Source organism: Trichosurus vulpecula, chromosome 5, assembly GCF_011100635.1.
Source record: "Trichosurus vulpecula isolate mTriVul1 chromosome 5, mTriVul1.pri, whole genome shotgun sequence".
Taxonomy (NCBI): Eukaryota; Metazoa; Chordata; class Mammalia; order Diprotodontia; family Phalangeridae; genus Trichosurus; species Trichosurus vulpecula.
The window spans coordinates 166032150-166053162 of record NC_050577.1 but is presented as its reverse complement, the minus strand read 5'-3'; the positions used below and the strand labels follow the sequence as shown (position 1 = coordinate 166053162).

Sequence of the window (21013 nt, the reverse complement as noted above, 5' to 3'; positions counted from 1 at the left end):
CTTAAGGACTTGTTGGCAGAGAAGGTGAAGGGAAAAAAGGAAAGTGTGCTAGAATCAGGAGTCTCAGCATTAGTATTAATGACAGAATCCAATCCAACTAGCATGAAAAGGGAAGCAAGTAGTTAGGGAGGTCTTTGAAACTAGGAAGCCTACCAGGAAGATCACAAATCAGTACTTTGAGTTAGTATACTTTTCCCTTCCACACCTCAACTTTCCCCATCACAGTTTTGATACATCATGGGTCAACATAAGAAATTAAATGGGATTTTGGGGAGTTTCTCCAGATGCCTCAGATGACACATGAAAGCTAGCAGAGGACACAGAAAAAGTTTAGAAATTCAGAAATGCATAAAATATATGTATAGTATTGTATAATAACATATTTTATATTTTAATACCATATAATTCAGATTTCTCCTCTGGTATAGAGGGAAGGTCAAAAAATTTTACATGGATTTTCCAGATCTAAGGGGTACCATGCCCCTAACCACTCCACAATGTGGAAGGGCTAACTGTATTTTAGGAATGATTAGTCAGAGAGCAACAAGACAGAGCCCCAGGGTTCTCCTGGTATGGATTTCCAAGTGGTCTGATTTTCAGGGAAGCTAAGCCCCTAGGTGGGGCTTGTGCCTAGGGCAATGTCTTGTATCCTCTCTTACTTTAATTAGTAAAACTACCACTCAGCAAATATAACCAATGGTACCGTATGCTGTCCCCTGAGATGTATAGGTCATTGTTACAATACAAGAATATGATGGACTGGTGGAAATATTTGTGGATTTAAAATATACATGTATATATATATATATATATATACACATACACACACACATACACACACACACATACACACACACACACACACACACACACATATATATATATATGTGGAACATCCTGGTTTTGTCTGACCTTGGGGGAGTTATCTTACACCTCTGTGCCTCAATTTCCCCCCATGTAAAATGAGGGAATTGGGCCAGATGATCCTTAAGGTTCTTTCTAGCTCTAAATCCAATGAACTATTTTATCAGAAAATGCTTACTAAGAATGGAAAAAAGGAATGAAGGAAGAAATATGGAACAAGGATAAGAAAAATAAACTACTAGTAAAACACTCGGGAATGTTTAGTGTGAAGAAATTAAATTAATAAAAAACATGCTAGTGGTTTCAGAACTACTTTGAGAACTTTCATCCAAAAGAACCATTTGTGCAAGAAAACAAGTTCCACTGCACAAATAGGCCCATAGAACATATTATGCTGTATAAATAAAACCTTTATTTATAATGTGTTTTCCACCCAAGGAATTTTGAAGCATTTTGTCCCAGTCCTAAGGACACTTCATACACACATAGAAATCACACATATATGCATGTGCACACGCATGCACAAGCACATGCGCATGCGCGCACGCGCGCACACACACACACACCAATTTTCAAATTCTTGGTTATTTGGTCTATCTTTGCTCTGCTTTATACATTATAGGGAAAAGGAGAAGAAATAAGAAGGGTAGGCAAATTCTTGTAATGCTATACCACTTGGCATTGTCTCCTTGGGTAAAAGAGTCTCTTGGATTTCTTTGTGACTCTCAAGAAATGCAGAAAGTATCTGAACTTTCTGGTCAAAGGGAGCAGATCACTCATTAGCCTTCACACAAGCACCTTACCATCTCTTTGTTTTCAAAAAAAGGCTTGTTCCACTGACTTAGCAGACCTTGGCCAAAAGAACCCTTGCCATTTTCTCTGTGAAGCACTCCCCAAATAACCAAGGCTACAATTACTATTCTTCCTCCATTATCCTTCCTTTCAAATCATTTAGATCTTACTGTAGGTATTTATTATTTGGCACTTCTAATGATAACTCATATTTATCTATCATTCTTAGGCTTACAAAGCATTTTTCCTCAATATCCGTTAGAACAAGTTTTATTCTCTCCATTTTACAGATGAAGAAACTGAGGCTCAGAGAAATTAAGTGACTTGCCCAGGATAACACAAGTAAGTAGGGGAGCCTGAATTAAAATCTGGATCTCTATTGACTCTAAATTCAGTACTCTCTCTACAACAACATGCTGATGCACTTATAGACTGTCCTGTATTTTTAGTTATCTTTCTATGTCAATGGGTAGCTGGCTTAGTGGATAGAATGCTGAGCCTGGAGCCAGGAAGACTCATCTTCCTGAGTTCAAATCTGTCCTCAGATACTTACTAGCTGTGTGACCTTGGGCAAGTCACTTAACCCTGTTTGCCTTAATTTCCTCATCTGTAAAATGAATTGGAAAGGGAAATGATAAGTCAATCCAGTATCTTTGCCTAGAAAACCCCAAAATGGGGCTATGAAGAGTTGGACATGACTGAAAAATGACTGAACAACAACCTAGCTCACATGTTAAATAATGAGCTTCATGAAGGCAGGGTTCATGCCTTCTTTTTTCAGAATCTAGAATGATATCTTGCATATAGTAGGCACTCAAAAATAATTCCTGTTTCCTTATTAAAGTAGTGCAACACCAACCATGTAAATACAATTTTAATTTTCTGCCTCACTGTACTGCTTTCTAACATGTTGACCAGTCTGGAATCAAGATGAGAAAGCTTTGGAGTGCTTCATAGCACTGAACAGTTTGAAAGAATAATAGCTTTATTTCAACCCAGGCTTAAGTAATAAGGAGGCACCTGAGTTAGTGCAGAATGCTCCACATATGCCCTCAAGATTAGCTGTCATAGCTTGGGAAGCTCAGTTCAATCAATGAGCTATGCTTGAGAAATTCCCCCAAAGGCGCATACATTATTGACAACACAAGCTACTGGGGAACAGACTGAGGTCTCCTGGGATCATAATTCACACTATGGAGAATTTTTAAGTGAGTACATATTACATTAAGTGACATGGGCATCACTTTCTGTGTGTTTCTCTAAGTGGTCTCTGACCCACACATTTCTCTTTTTCTGGTTTTCTTATTTTTCTTTATTGAGGATAAATAGATAAATGAATCAACATATATATATATATCTGTATGAAGATAATTTGTTTAAATATACACATACACATACATATGCATATAAACTTGTAGCAATTCATTTCAGTATTGCCTGCTAAAGTTGATCCTGTCCTTTGGAAGCTATTCACCATTTCCTCTACAAAGCCTTCTTTGATGCTTTCAGTTGAATGTGGACACCTCAAGCCTAGCCAGGCATGGCTATAATTCCTGTTACTGTGAAGACTTAATGAGGCTGATGGATGGCTACAACTCAGAAGTTCAGAGCATTAGGGCATCCAACTTTTAATTCTGGTACCAATATGGTGAGCCCCTTGGAAAGGGGAGGTCACCAGGCTGCTTCTGAAGGGGTGAATTGGAATAGTTTCTGCTCAGCTGATGAGGGATTGGGTCCAGGAATGACCTCCAGTCTGGTTAAGATAAGAAAATGGAAGGAAGGAAGGAAGGAAAGAAGGAATAAGAAAGGGAGAAAAGGAAGAAGGAAGGGTAGGAGGAAAGAAAGAAGAAAAAAGAAAAGAAAAAAAACACAAAGTAGATACTCCCTCTTCAAAGTTCCTATGGTACTTTTCTTGAACTGCTCCCTTGTACTAATAACATATCACAGTTTTTCCTTTCATTAGAATGTAAGCATCTTAAGAGTAGATATAGAGACTAATGTGAAAATACATTTAATATGAATGTATATGTAGAGACTATATCAGATTACATGTCATCTTGGGGTTGCGGGGAGAGATGGGGAAAAATTTGGGACTCAAAATCTTGTGGAAGTGAATGTTGAAAACTAAAAATAAATAAATAAATTTGAAAAGAGTGGATATGGAAAGCTTCATTATTTTATCTCTTACCTACAATCTTTTGCAAGTAAAGAGGAAAGGGATTATGAGAGCCTTCTACCTACTGAAGACTTCTGGAACAAAATTACCCTTTAAATCAGGAGTTCTGAACAGGGGTTTCTAAACTTAAAAAAATTGATAACTATGTTTCAATATAAGTGGTTTCCTTTGTAATCCTATATATTTTATTGCATGCATTTAAAGATATTATTCTGAGAAGGGTTCCATAGGCTTCATCAAACTGCCAAAAGGGTCCAGAACACAAAAATGGTTAAGAACCCCGCTTTAAAGAACAGTGGGACACCATGTGCCAGCTTTCTCGAAACCCTGATCAGCTCAGAGATCTACAAACTTGAACATGTCCTTGAGAATCTGAGAAACAGTGGATTTTGAAAAGTTAGAAGTAGCAACTTTGTTTTTTCCTTTCCTCGAAACTACATGATGGAAAAAGTAACTTGTTGAACTTGCTCATTTTGACATCAATAAAACTTTCCTACCATAGTTATTTTACAAAGATTGAGTGCCCTAAACATGTGCCTGTAGTGAAAGAGATCTCCTGCAAAGTCACAAGTAGGAAGGCCCTGATTAGGCTCGTAGGAAAGTTCCTTTTGATTCTAGGGAGGTAAATGCCAAGGCAGGAACTTTAAGAGTAGGGCCACCAAAACCACCAGGAAATATAAAGGAAAAGGTTGGAAAGTCATGGCAGAAAAGTCTGAACTACATGGGAGAAATCTTTGGGGACAAATAGAGAAGTGCCTTATTTACATATGGCCCTCACATTGAAAAATAAGATAAGGAAACAGATTATGAAAAGGTCTAAGAACCCTACTAACCTTGGCAAACTACTCAGCAAGGGTTTTGTCTAACATTCAGCCCAGAAAAACTTGGAGGGGACTAACTTCATGGATAAGGAATTGGGGAATAAGAAAACTAGGGGAACTAAGAAAAATTAATGCCTACACGATACTTTCAGGTTTACAAAGCATTTTTATCACAATAACACACTTTTGTTTGTTATTTGGAGACCCCTGTATACTTATTTCCCTATAGTTACTAGTAATAAAACTGGGGAGAAACCCATAGGGTGGCAATATGCTTATCTCAGAAAAAGTAGAGTTGTATGTTTACCTTAGAGATGGCAGAAGAGGGAAGAAATGAGTCCTGGAGCCCCTTCTACAGGATATGTGAGTCAGAAAAAGAAGGGGGTGGCATTGCTAAGAGAAGGAAGAAAGGAAATGTGTAGACAGCTGGCCTGGGACAGAGAAATATCTAAGAAGAGTGGTTAACACCAGGAAGTCTCTCATGGCATGAACTACTGATGAATAATTAAATTATTGGAATTTCTCTTCCTCTTGCCTTGACCATGTTCTGTTATAGCATCTAATAGGAATCAAAATGTTTAGTTATGAGACAGAGGAAGTTGGGTGGAAAGAAAAGAGAATAAGGGACCAGATCAAGACTTGAATATATATATATATATATATATTTTTTTTTAAGAATGAAAGAACATATTCAAGTAAAAATTAAGCTCCTTCCTTAACCTATTCTTATGATGGTAGCCAAAGGTTTAAAATTTCCCAGAAAACAGAAAGATGTGGGTTAACAACAGGTGAAGCTCTACAGTTTTGAAATAATTTTGTTAGTTTTGCTACCATGTAGGAAGATATAGTCTTAGTATTTCCACACATTTAAAAAAAAACCACAGAATACATGGGGTGACAAGATGGTAGGGACAATCAAGAAAGAGGTACCAGATTTCAAGAAGCCTCAGAAAGTCATAGGAATGCCAAAGAATCAGGGTTCAGGTTAGCATAAATATATTGTGAACTAAGCCAAATAGAGTGAGAACATTGAAGAATATGCTCACCAAACCCTGAAAAGGGTATTTGTAGAACTATGCTAATTTATGCCAATAACATTATAATAAGGGGAAATGACACCAGGGGCAACATCTCTTAGACTCTTGTAAGAGTAGCATTTGGGGAGGGAGAAGAGGAGCAATTCTGAATATGAAAATATTATACTTCTGGGAAAAGAGGAAAATTTGGCTATTCTAAACACTAGGAATTCATTTTCAATAGTTGCTACCTAGAATGATACAGGTCACTTAAGACATTTAGATAAATTGCTTCTTGTATGTTATTCCCCAAACTGAGAAACCTCAACAGAGGGAAGGCCAGGAGCAACAACTTTGAACTCTGGAAAGCCTGTGGGAGATGGTATTACATACCCAATGCTCTATTTTCCTTGGGGATTAATAAAGGGCTCCCATTATAATACCAGAAAATAACTTTCCTACTTCAGAAGCCTTAGGAAACACAGTAGGATTCCCCTGTGGACTCTATGAATTGGAACTGCATCGAAAAGTAAGGAAGAAAGAGATGCCTAGGTCTTCACTTCAGTTTCTTATCACCAGAAAAGCCATTCTTCCCTATATCCAGGACAATATTATCAGAAGCTAAACAACACAAAAAGGAAGAGTATGAAGAATTAAATAATTTACCCAAGGTGACTTTCATGAATCTCTGTAGCTTCTACATTTTTTTCAGCCATGTATGTATGTATGTGTTTAAAAGGAAATAATACATTGCTCTAGCAGTGTTAATATGATTGGAGTAGGGACTTTTAAAAATTCTCTATTTCTGTTCCTCTGTACCCTCAGATCTATTCCTTGGTAACCCGTAACAATTTTGAAGAATCTTCATTTCCAATGATTCCTTCTTCCCTATGTAACAACAGTTTGACCTATACATACCTTCTAGCCCTCCTTTTGTCTAAACCACTTTTCTTTTTGTTCTGTCCATAGTGGAGGAAGGGAACAGCTGGGAAGGCTTCTATTATCCAATATATATTTGGAGACCCCTCAGGCTTCTTTTCTTCAGGATAATTACAGTTATGGAGGAAAAATTAGTGAGAGAAGAGTAGGAAAAGCACATATAGGCAAGAGAGGTATTTCTTCATCAAGAAAGGCCTAAAAGCTTGGTCATCATCGCATCCACTGATTGGTGAGAATTCACACTAGATCCTTTTCTAATAAGATTTGAAAAAAAAGCCCACCCCAAAACCAAAATTCATGTGTAAGACCAGAGCAGACAAATAGGAAATATTTTTGTTATTACTTTGGCTAATAAACAGCTTTTAAACTGAGGCAAGATAATACTGATTCTGTTTGGTTATAAAGCAGGTCAAACAGTTGGATCCATAATAAATATCAACTGGCTTCTCAGGAACAAAAATTCAATGAATTTATTTAACAAACTTTTAAATTTCTACATACAGTCCATAGAGATTTTGGTTTAGGTTCTGGACATTGTCAATAATGGAATGCTTTTTTTTTTTCCTTCTGTGGGTACAAGGGTCTGCTGGGTGTAATGAAGTCCACATAGAGCACATTCTGATATTACTTGCCTGCTTTCAGATTTTCACATGTGTGAATCAGCACTTGGCCTCTCTGAGGATGACAAACTTACTGGTCATCTCCAGTCATGTGAAGACTCGGTACAGAAGGACAGAAAAGCTTTGAAATAGCCGTGCAATCTCCTCATTGGCTGCTGAGCTAGAGGAGCTGATGAATCAGCTGACATCTCTAAAGGAAATAGCTTTTAGCTCAGTCCTTTGCTTTCACTATTCCCTCTTCCATATGGCAAACTGTACTCTTTGGCACTAAACTCCCCCCCAGGAGATAGAAGTGTGAGAGATGCTTGTATCTTTTCTGCTTTGTGTTTCCTTTCCTGATTAGGTGGATTGAAAATCATTCTTGATGGGAACATGTCCAGGCTCAGAAGTCCTTGTGAGTTCCAGTGCTCCTGGGTTTAATGAGTGGAGCTCACTGGTGGTAAGGGGAGCTTCTGCATTCGAGAACACAACCACCACCACCAAGAGGAGCCTGCCCAGGTTCCTGGCCTGATGTGCCAAAAGACATTTGACTTTTAGGGAGACAGTGAAGAGTTAAGATGAAATATAAAATAAATAACCCATCAAACTTCTGCTCTGTGTTTAGTTAAGTATCTGTTTCCCAGATGATTATAACATTAGTTATAAATTAAGTTTTTAAATCCTGTTTTAAGTCATCCTGTCGATAAAAGCTGTGAGTCTTTTATATCTTTTAACATGTGTGTGGGAAATAAATACCTATTCTATATCTGATTCACATTTGCACACTGAACATTTCTACCTTTGGAAAGAACTAAATGTTAGTCAAAACCTAAGCTTTAAATAATTTGGCCACAGGTCACTGGGGTGGAGGTGTAATGAGATGAAGAGTGTGAGAAAAGGGAGCCATGCCCTCCCTCCCCATATTTAGAGGCCAGAGTCCTCCAGGACTGGCTCTTGTCAGACTCTGTCTCTGGGTCCAGTGCAGGAGAGTTCTTTAGTGGAGAAGGGAGTTAGGGCAGAGCTCTTGCCCTTTGGATTGAGCAGCAATTGTTAATATTAGAAATGGGAAGAAATTTAGTGAACACTTGGCCTCCTTACTGGTGTATGAGGAATGGTCTGGTAAATGCAATCCTACTTATAGCTGCCTCTACCAAAGGAAAAAATAAAGACCATTCCAAGTCTTTTTATTTTTTAATGACACTTCAATTTTCTGATGGAAATAGGTTATTATGAAATGGTTTTTCAGAAAAACAAGATAACATGAAACCATTGTGGACATTGTTGTGTCTTTAGCAGTAAATTCAATGCTTTTAGTATGGCAACTCTCTCCACCAACATGGAGTCCAACTCCTCTCTAACCTAGAATGGATACTCTCTGAGAGTTACTGAAGCTGGAAGATTTATCAACCTGGGCTGTTCCTGGTTCACTACCTTGTACTTTAATGCCGTTGATGAGACTCTGTACTTAGAGCTAGGCTGGTTCTCCAATAAAATGAACAGTTGGTGACTCAGGTAAAAGTTCTCCTGACTGTTCTAGGTATAGAACAGATATACAAAGAGAGCGCCAAATGACTCTGGTTTACCTAATGAAACCCTTGGGCATAAAGATGTCAGATAGTTACCTTTAAGATATATGTGTAAATGTCTGTGTACACATATGAGATTGTAGGTATTCTAGGGGTGAAGATTAGACTCACATTTTCCAACTCTTTGACTACGGTGTTTCACTGTATTTCTACCTTGATAGCTCATTCATTGACTTCAAAGGACCCTTAAATAAAAAAACACTTCTTTAAAACACAAAATATATCAATATAATTATTAATATTTGTTAGATATGACCCAGATGATGTTCAGAGAAAGTCTGAGAGAACTGAGTAAAAAGATGACCTCAAGGTCTTGATAATCTGATCATCAGATCCTAACTTTGGAGCTGAGCTGAGAGAGACCTCAGAGTCCCCTCGTATTACAGAGAGAAACTTGGACCCACAGATGTCAGTGACTGGTATCAGTTTAGACAGGTAGTCAAGTGGGATTCGAACCTAGGTACTGTGATTGACAAGAAGTCTTTCCAAATCCTCCTTAATCTTAGTGCCCACCCTCTGACATTACCTGCCATTGATCCTGTTTATATCTTGTTTATACCTATTTGTTTGCATGTTGTCTTTTCTATTAGGCTGTGAACTCCTTTGAGAGCAGGGACTGTTTTTTGCCTTTCTTCATGTATCCAGTGCATAGCACAATGCCTGGTACATGGTAGATGCTTAATAAAAAAATGCTATTTGACTAACTACAGACAATGCTCTTCCCACTGTACCAAGATGGTTATTTGACAACCTTGAGACCAAGTTTCCTCATCCATAAAATGGGGATGGTAATAATTACACTACCTAATCTAATTAAGATAATATATGTACAATCACTATGCAAAAATAGGCAATTACTAATCAGAATCAATTCCATAAGTAGGGTCTCTTTTGCTTTACCTTGCACCTAAGTATGATAATACAATAAATATATATAATATGATATATGATATGATATAATAATAATGAGAAGAAGAAGAAAGGCAGACAATAAGCATTAATATAGCACCTACTATGTGCCAGGTGCTGTGCTGTGCTAAGTGTTATTTTTCTTTTAAACAACTATCTCATTTGATCCTCACGACAACCCTGTAAGATAGATGCTTATTACCTCTAATTTACAGGTGAGGAAACAGAGGTTAAATGACTTGCCCAGAGTCACACGGCTAAAGCACTGCATCTAAGGATCAGTGCTCTATCCACTGCATCATCAGCTGCATCTCAAGAGAAGGAAGAGAAAAAAAGAGCTCCCAGTGAGAGAGAACTTGAAGGTTTTGAAAGCATTCCCTTCCCAACGAACCTGCAAGGTAGGTAAGAATCATCCCTCCATTACTGCCTTTTCATTGATAGTGGTTAAAGAATAAGAAGGGTACATTGAAGGAAAAGTTCCGATGCCAAACTCTTTTTTTCTTCATTTACCTTAGTAAATAAAAGAGTTGTGGAAAAGAGCTTCTCTGATCATTAAATAGGAGGCCCTGTTATTTTCTATAATGTCTGACATTCTAATGTGAGTTGTCTCTGGGGCAGTAATGAATGTTGAATGCCATATTACCAGAAGAAGCTATTAAGACACAGGCTCAGAGATTGTTGCTATTGATTTTCTCCTCAAAGTCTCCTGATACAGTATTTCTAATGAATGGAAATCCCAAACCTATTTCTAAATAAATTACTCTCGGGGAGCTGCATTTTTATTGTTATTTCTTCCTTGATTGGAAAATTGCCTTGCTTTAAAAATTTGCAAAACAACTCACCAAACTCATCTACTCCTTCCTTCTATCCTCTAAATATTCATTTAGAAAAGATTTATTTGTAGGGTCATTCAAATGTAAAATTCAAAGATTTTTTTAAAATAAAAAATACTGTTGATCATAAGATCATAATAATAATAAGGATTTTTAAAAACAACAATGTAAAACATTTAAACTTGGAGGTGTCAATGAGTATAATTTTGCTAAAATATTAAGAACTGCCAGACATTTAAACATCAATAGTATTTATTTAGCTCTTACCTGCCAAGTATATATTAGGGTCTGGAAAAAGAAGAAGAAAAAGACTGTCCCTAATTTCAAAGAAGTCACAATTTGGCAGAGAAATCTGGTAGACTGCAATGCATGAATTGAGAGGCCTCTTGGAGGTTGGAACCATACCAACGAGCCCCTGCTGTCTAGGCTAAAGCTTGGCCAAGGTACTATAAGCTTATGAGAAAACTTAAAGTGAAGGATGTTATCAGATGGAGGAGGGGGTGTTTATGTGGAACAAATTACAGGAGTGAGGCAATACAATGATTGTTCATCATTTTTGTTCTTTTAAAAAAAGTAGTTTGCTTTGTCTTTTAAAAAAAATAATATATTGACCAATTTATAAGAATACAAGTCATTCCCCAATGGATAAATGGTCAAAGGATATGAACAGGCAGTTTTCAGAGGAAGAAATTAAAGATATCTATCGTCATGTGAAAAAATGCTCTAAATCACTATTGATTAGAGAATTCAAATTAAAACAACTCTTAGGTACCATATCACACCTGTCAGATTGGCTAACATGACGAAACAGAAAAATTATAAATGCTGGAGAAGATGTGGGAAAATTGGAACACTAATGCATTGTTGGTAGAGTGGTAGAGTTGTTAACTGATTCAACCATTCTGGAGAGCAATTTGGAACTATGGCCAAAGGGCTATAAAAATGTGCATACCCTTTGACCTGGCAATACCACTTCTAGGTTTGATTCCCAAAGAGATCATACAAATGGGAAAAGGATTCACATGTACAAAAATATTTATAGCTGCTCTTTTTTGTGGTGGCCAAGGCGCTGATCCTTACAAGAAATTGAAGGGATGCCCATCAATTGGGGAATGGCTGAACAAGTTGTGGTATATGAATGTAATGGAATACTATTGTGCTATAAGAAATGATGAGGAGGTGGACTTCAGAAAAACCTGGCAAGGCTTATATGAACTGAGGTTGAGTGAGGGGAGCAGAACCAGGAGAACATTGTACATAGTTACAGCCACATTGTGTGATGAGTAACTGATAGACTTGGCTCTTCTCAGCAATGCAAGGTTCTAAGACAACTCCAAAAGGCTCATGATGGAAAATGCTATCCAAGCCTGAGAAAGAATTACAGAGTCTGAATGCAGACTGAAACATACTGTTTTCTCTCTTTTCTTTTTTGTTTCTTCTTTCTCATGGTTCACTCCATTGGTTATAACTCTTCTTTACAACATGACTAGTGTGAAATGTGTATGTAGAGCGTATATCAGATTGTATGCTGTCTTGGGGAGGAGGGAGGAGAGAGGGGGAGAAAATTTACAACTCCAAAGCTTATGGAACTGAAAATTGTAAACTAAAAATAAATAGATAAATAAAATTATTGATTGACCAAGAATTGTTTACTTGATTACAGACTTTGCTTTTTAAAATACAGCATTTTATAATTTTATTTTCCTTAAATATGCATATTTGTTTTATTTTGTTTTTATTTGATAAATTTTATTGCATCTCTGGACATCCATTAACTTCTTAGAGTTGTAGTCATCATACAGCTTTTGAAGATACTTACGTTACAGCTAAATTTACTGTGGTTCTTGAAACATTTTGTTTTGTTAAAACACTAATTGAAATAAAAGTCAAGTATCTGTTAAAACACATAATATGTACACAAGAGTAGTGTAAACCAAGTATTATATAAAGTTCTAGAGGAACATTTGGTAGACTCCATTGGGTAGATTGGTGCATGTGTAGCCTCTATCACCTTTCTTGGCTGAGTTCTCCATATGGAAAAAGGGAGGGAGTTTGCTTCCTGGAGAATTACAATGATATATGAGGAAAATGCCATGAGGGGACTGTGGAGTATTGGTAGACATTCTGTTACTGGTTCTGGTTGGCAATCTCATGTTGAGTGAAGCCAATCAAAGGGCTTCTTTTCATCATATGGTTAGTCATTTCTTTCCTGAAGGACCTAATTCATCCCCATCAGTAAGAGTGGGGGGCTAATACATGGGCAGCCTATGTTTTAAACTGGTACCCCTGAATGTAAAAATGCAGGCCTCCAGCATGTTACTGTTGTGTATTAGGGATAGATTTACTCCATTTTTCCATGGAGGATGGATCTGAGAACATGGAAAAGAATTGCATAGGATGAGAAGGCATTTGCGTAACTTGCTGTCTTTATCACCAAAGTGGTGGGTTCACCCACACCAAAGAATTTACAGATACACAGAAGTGCTAAAGAAACATTTAACTCTATACACCTTTTGTCTCTACTCTCCCAAAACTCAGAAAGCCCTTCATTAACACTGAAAGAAAATCTAAAACATGTCATCTAAAGAAGTATGCAAACCCAATATATCATGACAACATATGATGGAAAGTAGGGGTCCGTAAGCCATTTTTTTCCATCACTCTTAAGATAATCTGGTGAAACTTGACAGGGTATAGGCCCTGGAAACCCTCCCAACTTCCCCTGAACTCTCTCACATGGCCCTGACATTGGCTTGAGGCTCCTTTCGGAATAATCCTTTTAACTGCCGTTTCATTGTGGCCCTCACTGTCTGCACCTGGACCCACTCTAGACTGCCACTCCTTGATTCTGTCTAGACCCCTTCCCTGTTACCTCCCAGTCACCCAAAAGTTATTGGTCACTCCTTGATCACATCCAGATTTTCCCACATTTTTTCTGTGTATAAGGTCCATCTTGACCACTATTAAATGGCTCAGATTCAATCTGGCCCACTTGTCGATACAAGCATCACAAATGCTCAGATTCTTAAAATCTGTCTAACAGCTCGGATTCTTAAAATCTCTCCCACCTCAGCTGGTGTTCTAATAAATCTTGTCTCTGGCTGAAAGAAGGCTTGGGTCGAATTCATTCAAGGCCCTTGAATTTGCCCTTGAATTCTGGGGTTCCCAATACCCCTAGACCTCAACAAAACTTATGAACTGTTTTTCTGAATATATTTTTAAATTCCTATGTGAAGGAAATATTAAATTTCAGTTATAGGTCAGTGAAAATAAATGCGTAATTCCATTCCCATCCAAGTTTACAGACCTGCTGAAATCTATTCAGACCCTAATACATTGGGGGTCTATGGACCTTAGGTTAAGAAACCCTGATGTAAAGAATATGGAGAGAAAGGAAGTAAGGACATAGCCTTATTCCAATGACAAAACATGTGTTGTAATAAGTATTTTCCCAAGTGCACAGTGCTTACACAAACACACACACAGCCTGTCTGAGCACATACATAAATATATATTTTATTTATTTCATTTAAATGCACATGTTTCAATTCCCTAGGAAGCATGATATGGTCCATGGACTTTGCTACAGTGCTAATTCAAAACCCAGTCAGAGAGGGTAGTTGAGACTAGCTACAGAAGGGTGGTCAGTGATGTCCACAGAGTTGACTGGGTAAAATCTAACCATAGGCAGACCCCTGAAGCAAAATCTCTCCATTAGAAAGTAGAAAAACTAAGAGCTCAGCTTTGTCACAAGGCTATCTGGAAGGCAAATGCCAGCTGGCCCTCTGGAGTATCCAACCTTGTTTTTGTCCCCAGCTGATCTTTCTCTACACCACCAACTCTCCCAGTCTACCTGCCTGTCTCCTTTCCTCCTCCCTTGGTCTCCTGTTTCTCTCCAGGTGCCTGAAACTATTTCCCAGGGGTGAGTCAGGTGCACCTGTTTGTTCTTATTCAGTAACTATTTTTGACAGGCACCTTCTTTCTCATCTGCTTTGTCCTCCTGGCTGCTGCTCACCATTGCTGCTGTCTGGAGAAACCTCTCACCTAGTCTCCAGTGAGCTTAGCATACACTTTCCCTGGAGAGTGCCAGTTGGATGGCTTATGATCTCTCTGTCACTGCCTCCCACAGGTCCTCCAGGGTGCAGCTACTGATTTACTGAAAGTCAGTCAGTCAGTTAACAAGCATTTATTAAGTGCTTACTATATTCGAGGCACTGTGCTAAGCACTGAAGATACAATGAAAAGCAAAAACAAACTCTGCTCTCAAGAAAGATACAACCTAATAGTGGCAAAAACATGCAAATATCTAAATATGTGCATGATACACAAAGAGTACATCAAAGTAATCTGAAAGGAAAAGACATTAGAAGCTGCAGAGCATGAGAAAGGATACTTCAAAGCTGGGATTTGAGATGGCTTGAAGAAAAACAAGGACACTGAGAGGTGGAGGCAAGGGAGAAGTGCATTTGATCAGTTAATAAATATGATAATGTATAATATCTTAATAAACAATATCAATCATATTAATATTTAATAATAAATCAAACAATAAAATTAAGCACCTATTATGTGCCAGGCACTGTGTGAAGCAGCCAGTGCAAAAGAATAGACCTCAGAGAAGGAATATTATTTTTGAGGAACATTGACCATATTTTAAGTTAACAGGGAAGAGGAAGGGGCCAGGTTATAATGAGCTTTGAATGCTAAAAAGAGGAGTTTATCTTTGATCCTAGATGAAACGGGAAATCAGTAGAGCTTGTTGAGAAACAAGGTGACACTGTCTGATCTGTATTTTAGAAAAATCACTTTGGTGGCATGGAGGAGGGATTGGAGTGGACAAAACCATGAGGCAGGAAGACCTGCTAGATTAAATAAGGTAATACGCACAAAGCATTTTGCTAACATTAAAGCCCTATATAAAACTTTGTTTTATTATTTTTACTATATTTACTAACTTATTTATTGCCACTACTATCATTATTAATGATCAGTGGAATTGATGAAATCACTAAACAAGATAGTAAAGAGTTGAAATACAGCCCAGGACAGAGCCCTAAGGGAAACTAGGCTTTGAGGGTATGACATGGATGATGAACTAGAAAGGGAGGAAGAGAAGTAGTCGGATGGATAAGTAGAGGATCAAAAGAGAGTTTTATCACCAAAAACTAGAGATGTGTCTCATATATTCATTCTTGACCCCTACACACATGCACATACAGTCCAACACATATTCATAGACAAAGTTTGACAAGGACAAGGAATATCAACTTCTATCCTTAATGCGATGGATAGATAAATAAAGCATTTAATAACTGCTTACTATGTGCCAGTAATGGGATGCTATGAAAGAAGAAAGTCAGAACTAGGATTATGTAAGACAGGGCAAAACACAGAATTGGGAAAGGGGAATACAATAAAGCATGCCTTAATACTATTGGAATATAATAAATACTTCTGACGAATATTAGTCATTTAGCATTCATTAAGTACGTACTATGTGCTAGGCATAGTGTTAAGTGCTGGAGAAAGAAAAACAAAAGTGAAACAATACCTGTCCTGAAAGTGCTCACTTTTTAAAAAAAATTAATTTATATTTAGTTTTCAACATTCATTTCCACAAGATTTTGATTTCCAAATTTTCTCCCCATCTCTCCCCTCCCCCTACCCAAAGAGAGCATGCATTCTGATTACCCCTTCTCCCAATATGCCCTCCCTTCTATCACCCCCCCTTCTCTAATACCCTTCCATTCTATTAAAGTGCTAGCTTTCTAAGGAGGAAGACAACATGTACATGTGTAAATGTAAACAGGCCACTGTCATATCACATTGTGTTACAATTATATCACTAATTGAATATTCTTAAACATACTGGAACACTTTAAAAAGTAGGCAAAACCAGGGACAGAGTCTAAGGGAACACCACCCTCCCATGGACATTGTCTTGGGTACTCTGTCATGTTTAATGAAGCAAATCTACCCCAAATCTTTTATCTGTTAAGGATCCGAGTTACTCTGTTTCCAGGTCATGAGATGGGAGAGAATGAAGGCTACAAATACTGCTTTTTATGAATGCTTATCTTTTTAATGCCAGAAAATTCTACTTTGTATGGTGTATAGATATTTATTTAATGATATATTAAACCATATGTGTTTTCACAAAGTTTTAAAGCCTTCACTGTTGAGGAGCACAAAGGGCACACAATTTTCAGATCCTTGTTCTTGACCTGTAAGAGTATGAACCTTACTATTTATCCCTTCTCCCTGTAGTCTATGATGTCTATTATAAATACTTTTTTCCCTTAAAAAAAGAACTCCTTACCTTAAAACTAAAACTTTTCTCTTTGACCAGAATGGCAGGTATATTCAACATGTACCAGTTATTTTTTTTTCTTTTTGGGGGCCAAGATTGCCACTCTAATGGTTCTATTCTTATTTTCTCAAAAAGGAAGTTAAATTATTGAACTATGGTACAAAGGCTTTTTTGAATAGTAAAGCTCACTTGAAAAAGATGAACAATGGGAGGATAATTAGTTGGAATGTTTTCTAATTTTTAAAAAAAGCAGTACAATAGAAAAATAGCCTACACCACAGGCCTTCCATTTATTTTTCAAAAGAAAGGGAAGAAAATATTTGGAAGCAATTGTTCTAGATGTATGTCAGGGAGACATGTACACAAAAACAAAGGTTGAGAATAAATTAATATTCTGAACTTTTGTTCAAGCTCTTAAGATTTTTAGAACATAGAAATGAAGCATGAAGATGCTTAACTTGAGGAAAAAAATAAATCTTCTACTTGGGTGCCTATGTGGAAAATTTTCAAATTTAAATCAATTTATCATATGCCAAAATATTTAGAAGAAAGCCACAATCTTATTAAAGGAACATTTGTGTTGCTGAACACAATTTCAGAGGAGAGAAGTGAAAAAGTCTTTAAAAACCAAAAGTTCTCTGTATTAGTAGGATGATGTATGTTTTTATTTCTTATATTCTATAACTGAGTTTAGATAGATTGTTTTCATTTTCCATTTATCATCAGTGTTGCTTCCTGGCCTCAACATTATTTCAACATCCAAGGAAATATCTAACTTCCAAAAAAACCTTTTGAAACTTTAACTTTTAAAAACAAGTGAACACATTTTGTTTAAACCCAATTTTCACAACCATTCCAAGTCTAAATTTAATGCACTTGACCATGAATGTCTTTTCAGAAATGGTTAATTTATTACAAAAAAACCCATTAATGCAGCAATGACCAGTTATTGACATGGGCATCATATTGGCACAAAAAGGAGATCACAGAAATAATCAATTATTATTGCCCAAATTGGATCCTTTGGCTAGACTAACTGTGCTCAATTCTTACCATGACTTTGAATACTGGAATGCAAAACAGGAGTGATCCAATTCTACTGGCTACAAATGATTCATGTTAACTTACGATAGGTTGGAGAGGGCTATCTTAGAATCATTAGGTCATCATTTATGGATTTAGATGTTGCTTCATGGCACTTACGTCTCATCTGTGAATGCTATTCCAAAGTATTCCTTTTCCTTCAGGTTGAAGTGAGATGCCACTAGATCAAGCAGTTCCTTGGCCAAAAGCTTGGGCTGAAGGAGAACAAAGGGGAGAAATAAAAAAATGATGATATGAGAATAATTGTCCTAAAAAAACCCACATCCTGCCATATATATATACATACATGTGTATACACACACACACACACACATATATATATATATACACACACACACAATCTTTCCCAGGGGCGGGGGGGTTTTCCAAAAATCTATATCAATATAATTTCTTGAATCTCAATGTAAAATCCCAGTGTTGTAGATTAGAATATAGACACAAATAGAGACACAAAGAAGGAAGCTGAGTAGTCTCAAAGGATAAGGAAAGACTCACTGTCAGAATTAGCATTCAGATCTGATGCCTCATTCTCCCAGATACCACTCTCCATGCTTTAGATTTCTCTAATCTAAGGTGTTAAAAATCTTTATATTTTCTATGTTTTACATGATTGCACATACATAACCTACTGTCTCAGGGAGAGGGAGGGAGGGAAAGAGGGAAAAGAATTTGGAACTCAAAATTAAAAAAAAAGAATGTTAAAAATTGTCTTTACATGTAACTGGAAAAAATAGAATACTATTTAAAAGAAAAAATCTTTATATTCTCTTCCTACTCCACACCATGAAGAAGGTGCATTTTGATCTGGAATAGATTCAGTACTCCATCTTCCACATTTGCACATTACCCAAGCCATTCCACATGCCTGAAATTCACCCCTTCATCTGTGCTTCTCAGAATCCCTAATGTCCATCAAGACTCTTAGCTCTGATGCCACTTCCTTTGTGAAGGATCCTCTCATTCGTTTCTGTTCTCTGTCCTCAATTTTCTGATTCCCGTTCTTCTTTGTATACATGCTAGCTACATCACTCAGTTGGAAGTAAGCTCATCGAAATAATGCCTGCCCTCATTTCTGTCTTTGTACTCTTAGAACCTAGGGCAATGCCTCACCCATAAAAGGTGCTTAGGTAACATTTGCAGGACTGAGTTGAATGAATCGGCAAGATATCTTCATTATAACCAGGATGATGAAGCAAAGCATTCCATTAAACAACAGTCAGCATCAAGGCCAAGCTAGGAAGAGACTTTAATTCACTCATTATCCATCCTCCTCAAGCCACTTTATACTAAAATTCACAACTGTTTTTCTCAAATCAAAATATCCCTAATCCAGCAGATTTCTGTTGGATCTGTGGGACATCTCTTCATTTCAGACAGTTAAGATGTCTACAAGAATTAGCACGAGTCACATTTGTGCTTCACTGTGAAGACTAGGCAAGAAGGTAGGTCTATGGAGAGACAGCGGGAATCAGTAGGACTTGAGTTCAGATCTGGCCTCAGACACTTATAGCAGTGTGACCCTGGGCAAGTCACTTTCATCTCTTTCTGCATCAGATTCCTTATCTATAAAGTGGGAATAATAAGAGCACTCGGCTCCTAGGGTCATTGTGAGGATAAAATGAGATGTTATTGAAGTCCTTTGCAAATCTTAAAGGGCTGTATAAGCACATTATTACATATTATATATTATATTTTTATATATGATATATTACATACATTACATAACTAATATTACATATTATTTATCATTATTATTATTACTGTCACCAACAAAATCCAAATGCACTAAGACAGAGACACTGGGAAAGGAGATACCTGTGCCTAAGGAACTCAACAGTGCGTTTTAAAAAGAACACAGATCAAAAAATGCATAAACAATGTAATTACTCTGGCATGCTTCCTTCCAAACATGCTCAGGGCTAGGTGATGCAGTGGATAGAGTGCAGGCCTGGAATCCTGAAGACCTGAGGTCAAATATGACCTTAGACACCTACTAGCTGTGTGACCCTGGGCAAGTCACTTTTCCTTGTTTGTCTCCGTTTCCTCATCTATAAAATGAGCTGGAGAAGGAAACAGCAAATGACTCCAGTAACTTTGCCAAGAAAACCCCAAACGAGGTCACAAAGAGTCAGACATGATTGAAATGACGGAACAACAACAAAGCCCAGGGTGGGGCAGGGGAGTTCTAAGGGAAGAGATAAAATGAAGAGAGGACATTTTTACTCTGTCACTATGTAAAAAATTCCAACTCTGGTGGTTAATCTCATTCTTTCGATATTCAGGGTTAGGTGAACAGTTCACATTTGACAATGCCATTACCATAAAGAATGTAAAAATAAAGAGGCAAAAGCTGAAAGCTCAGCTCTGTGGTTTCTGTACAGATGCCTCACCAATAGCTTGTGCTGCTTTTACAGAAGCAGCAGGAGATATTTTGCCCTTTGCCATCACACTTCTAGGCAGAAGGGATAGCAGTGTCTGAGCCCCAGTGACTAGCACTTTATTGAATGAATATTACTTGATCCATTCCTTGTGGAAATGTCTTCTGCCTCCCTGACGGTAGTGCTTCCATCTTGTAATAAATGAATTTTATTTCCAAGAGGTGCAGCCGGTAGATTCTATGCTGACAAATCAGGATCTGGCTCTAATATCTAATGCTTTCTTTCACACCCAGTTTTAGAAAGGTAATCTCTACAATCAATGAGGTTTTGTGGCATACACAGCATCTATCTGGATGCTAGGATTTAGAGCTGGAAGGGAAGTAAAGAAACCCTCTCTTCTGATCCAATCACTTTACAAATGAGAAAACAAGAGGCTCAGAGAGGTTAAGCCATCTACTGTAAAAATTTAATATACAGAACAGGACCATAATGTAGTAATACCATAGGATGTTAGAGGTAAAAAGGACCTTAGAGATTATCTCGTCCAATCCCATCAATTTATTGATGAAAAAATGGAAGCCTACTGAGCTGAAGTGACTTGTCCCAAGGTCATACAACTAGAGGCTATCAATCAGTAAAAGGACAAGATCTCAAGTCCCTTGACTTTCAAGTCTTTCTAAAAACAA

The 21013-nt window shown here is 37.4% G+C and overlaps 1 protein-coding gene across 1 annotated transcript in view; it reads right to left on the bottom strand.

Annotated features, from left to right (window-relative positions):
- Nucleotides 1–21013, bottom strand: part of FRMD4A (FERM domain containing 4A) — a 292241-nt gene that overhangs the window by 185592 nt on the left and 85636 nt on the right. The window contains exon 3 of the mRNA XM_036761667.1: nt 18049–18143. Coding sequence (XP_036617562.1) covers nt 18049–18143 — 95 coding nt within the window. The remainder of the gene's footprint in view (nt 1–18048; nt 18144–21013) is intronic.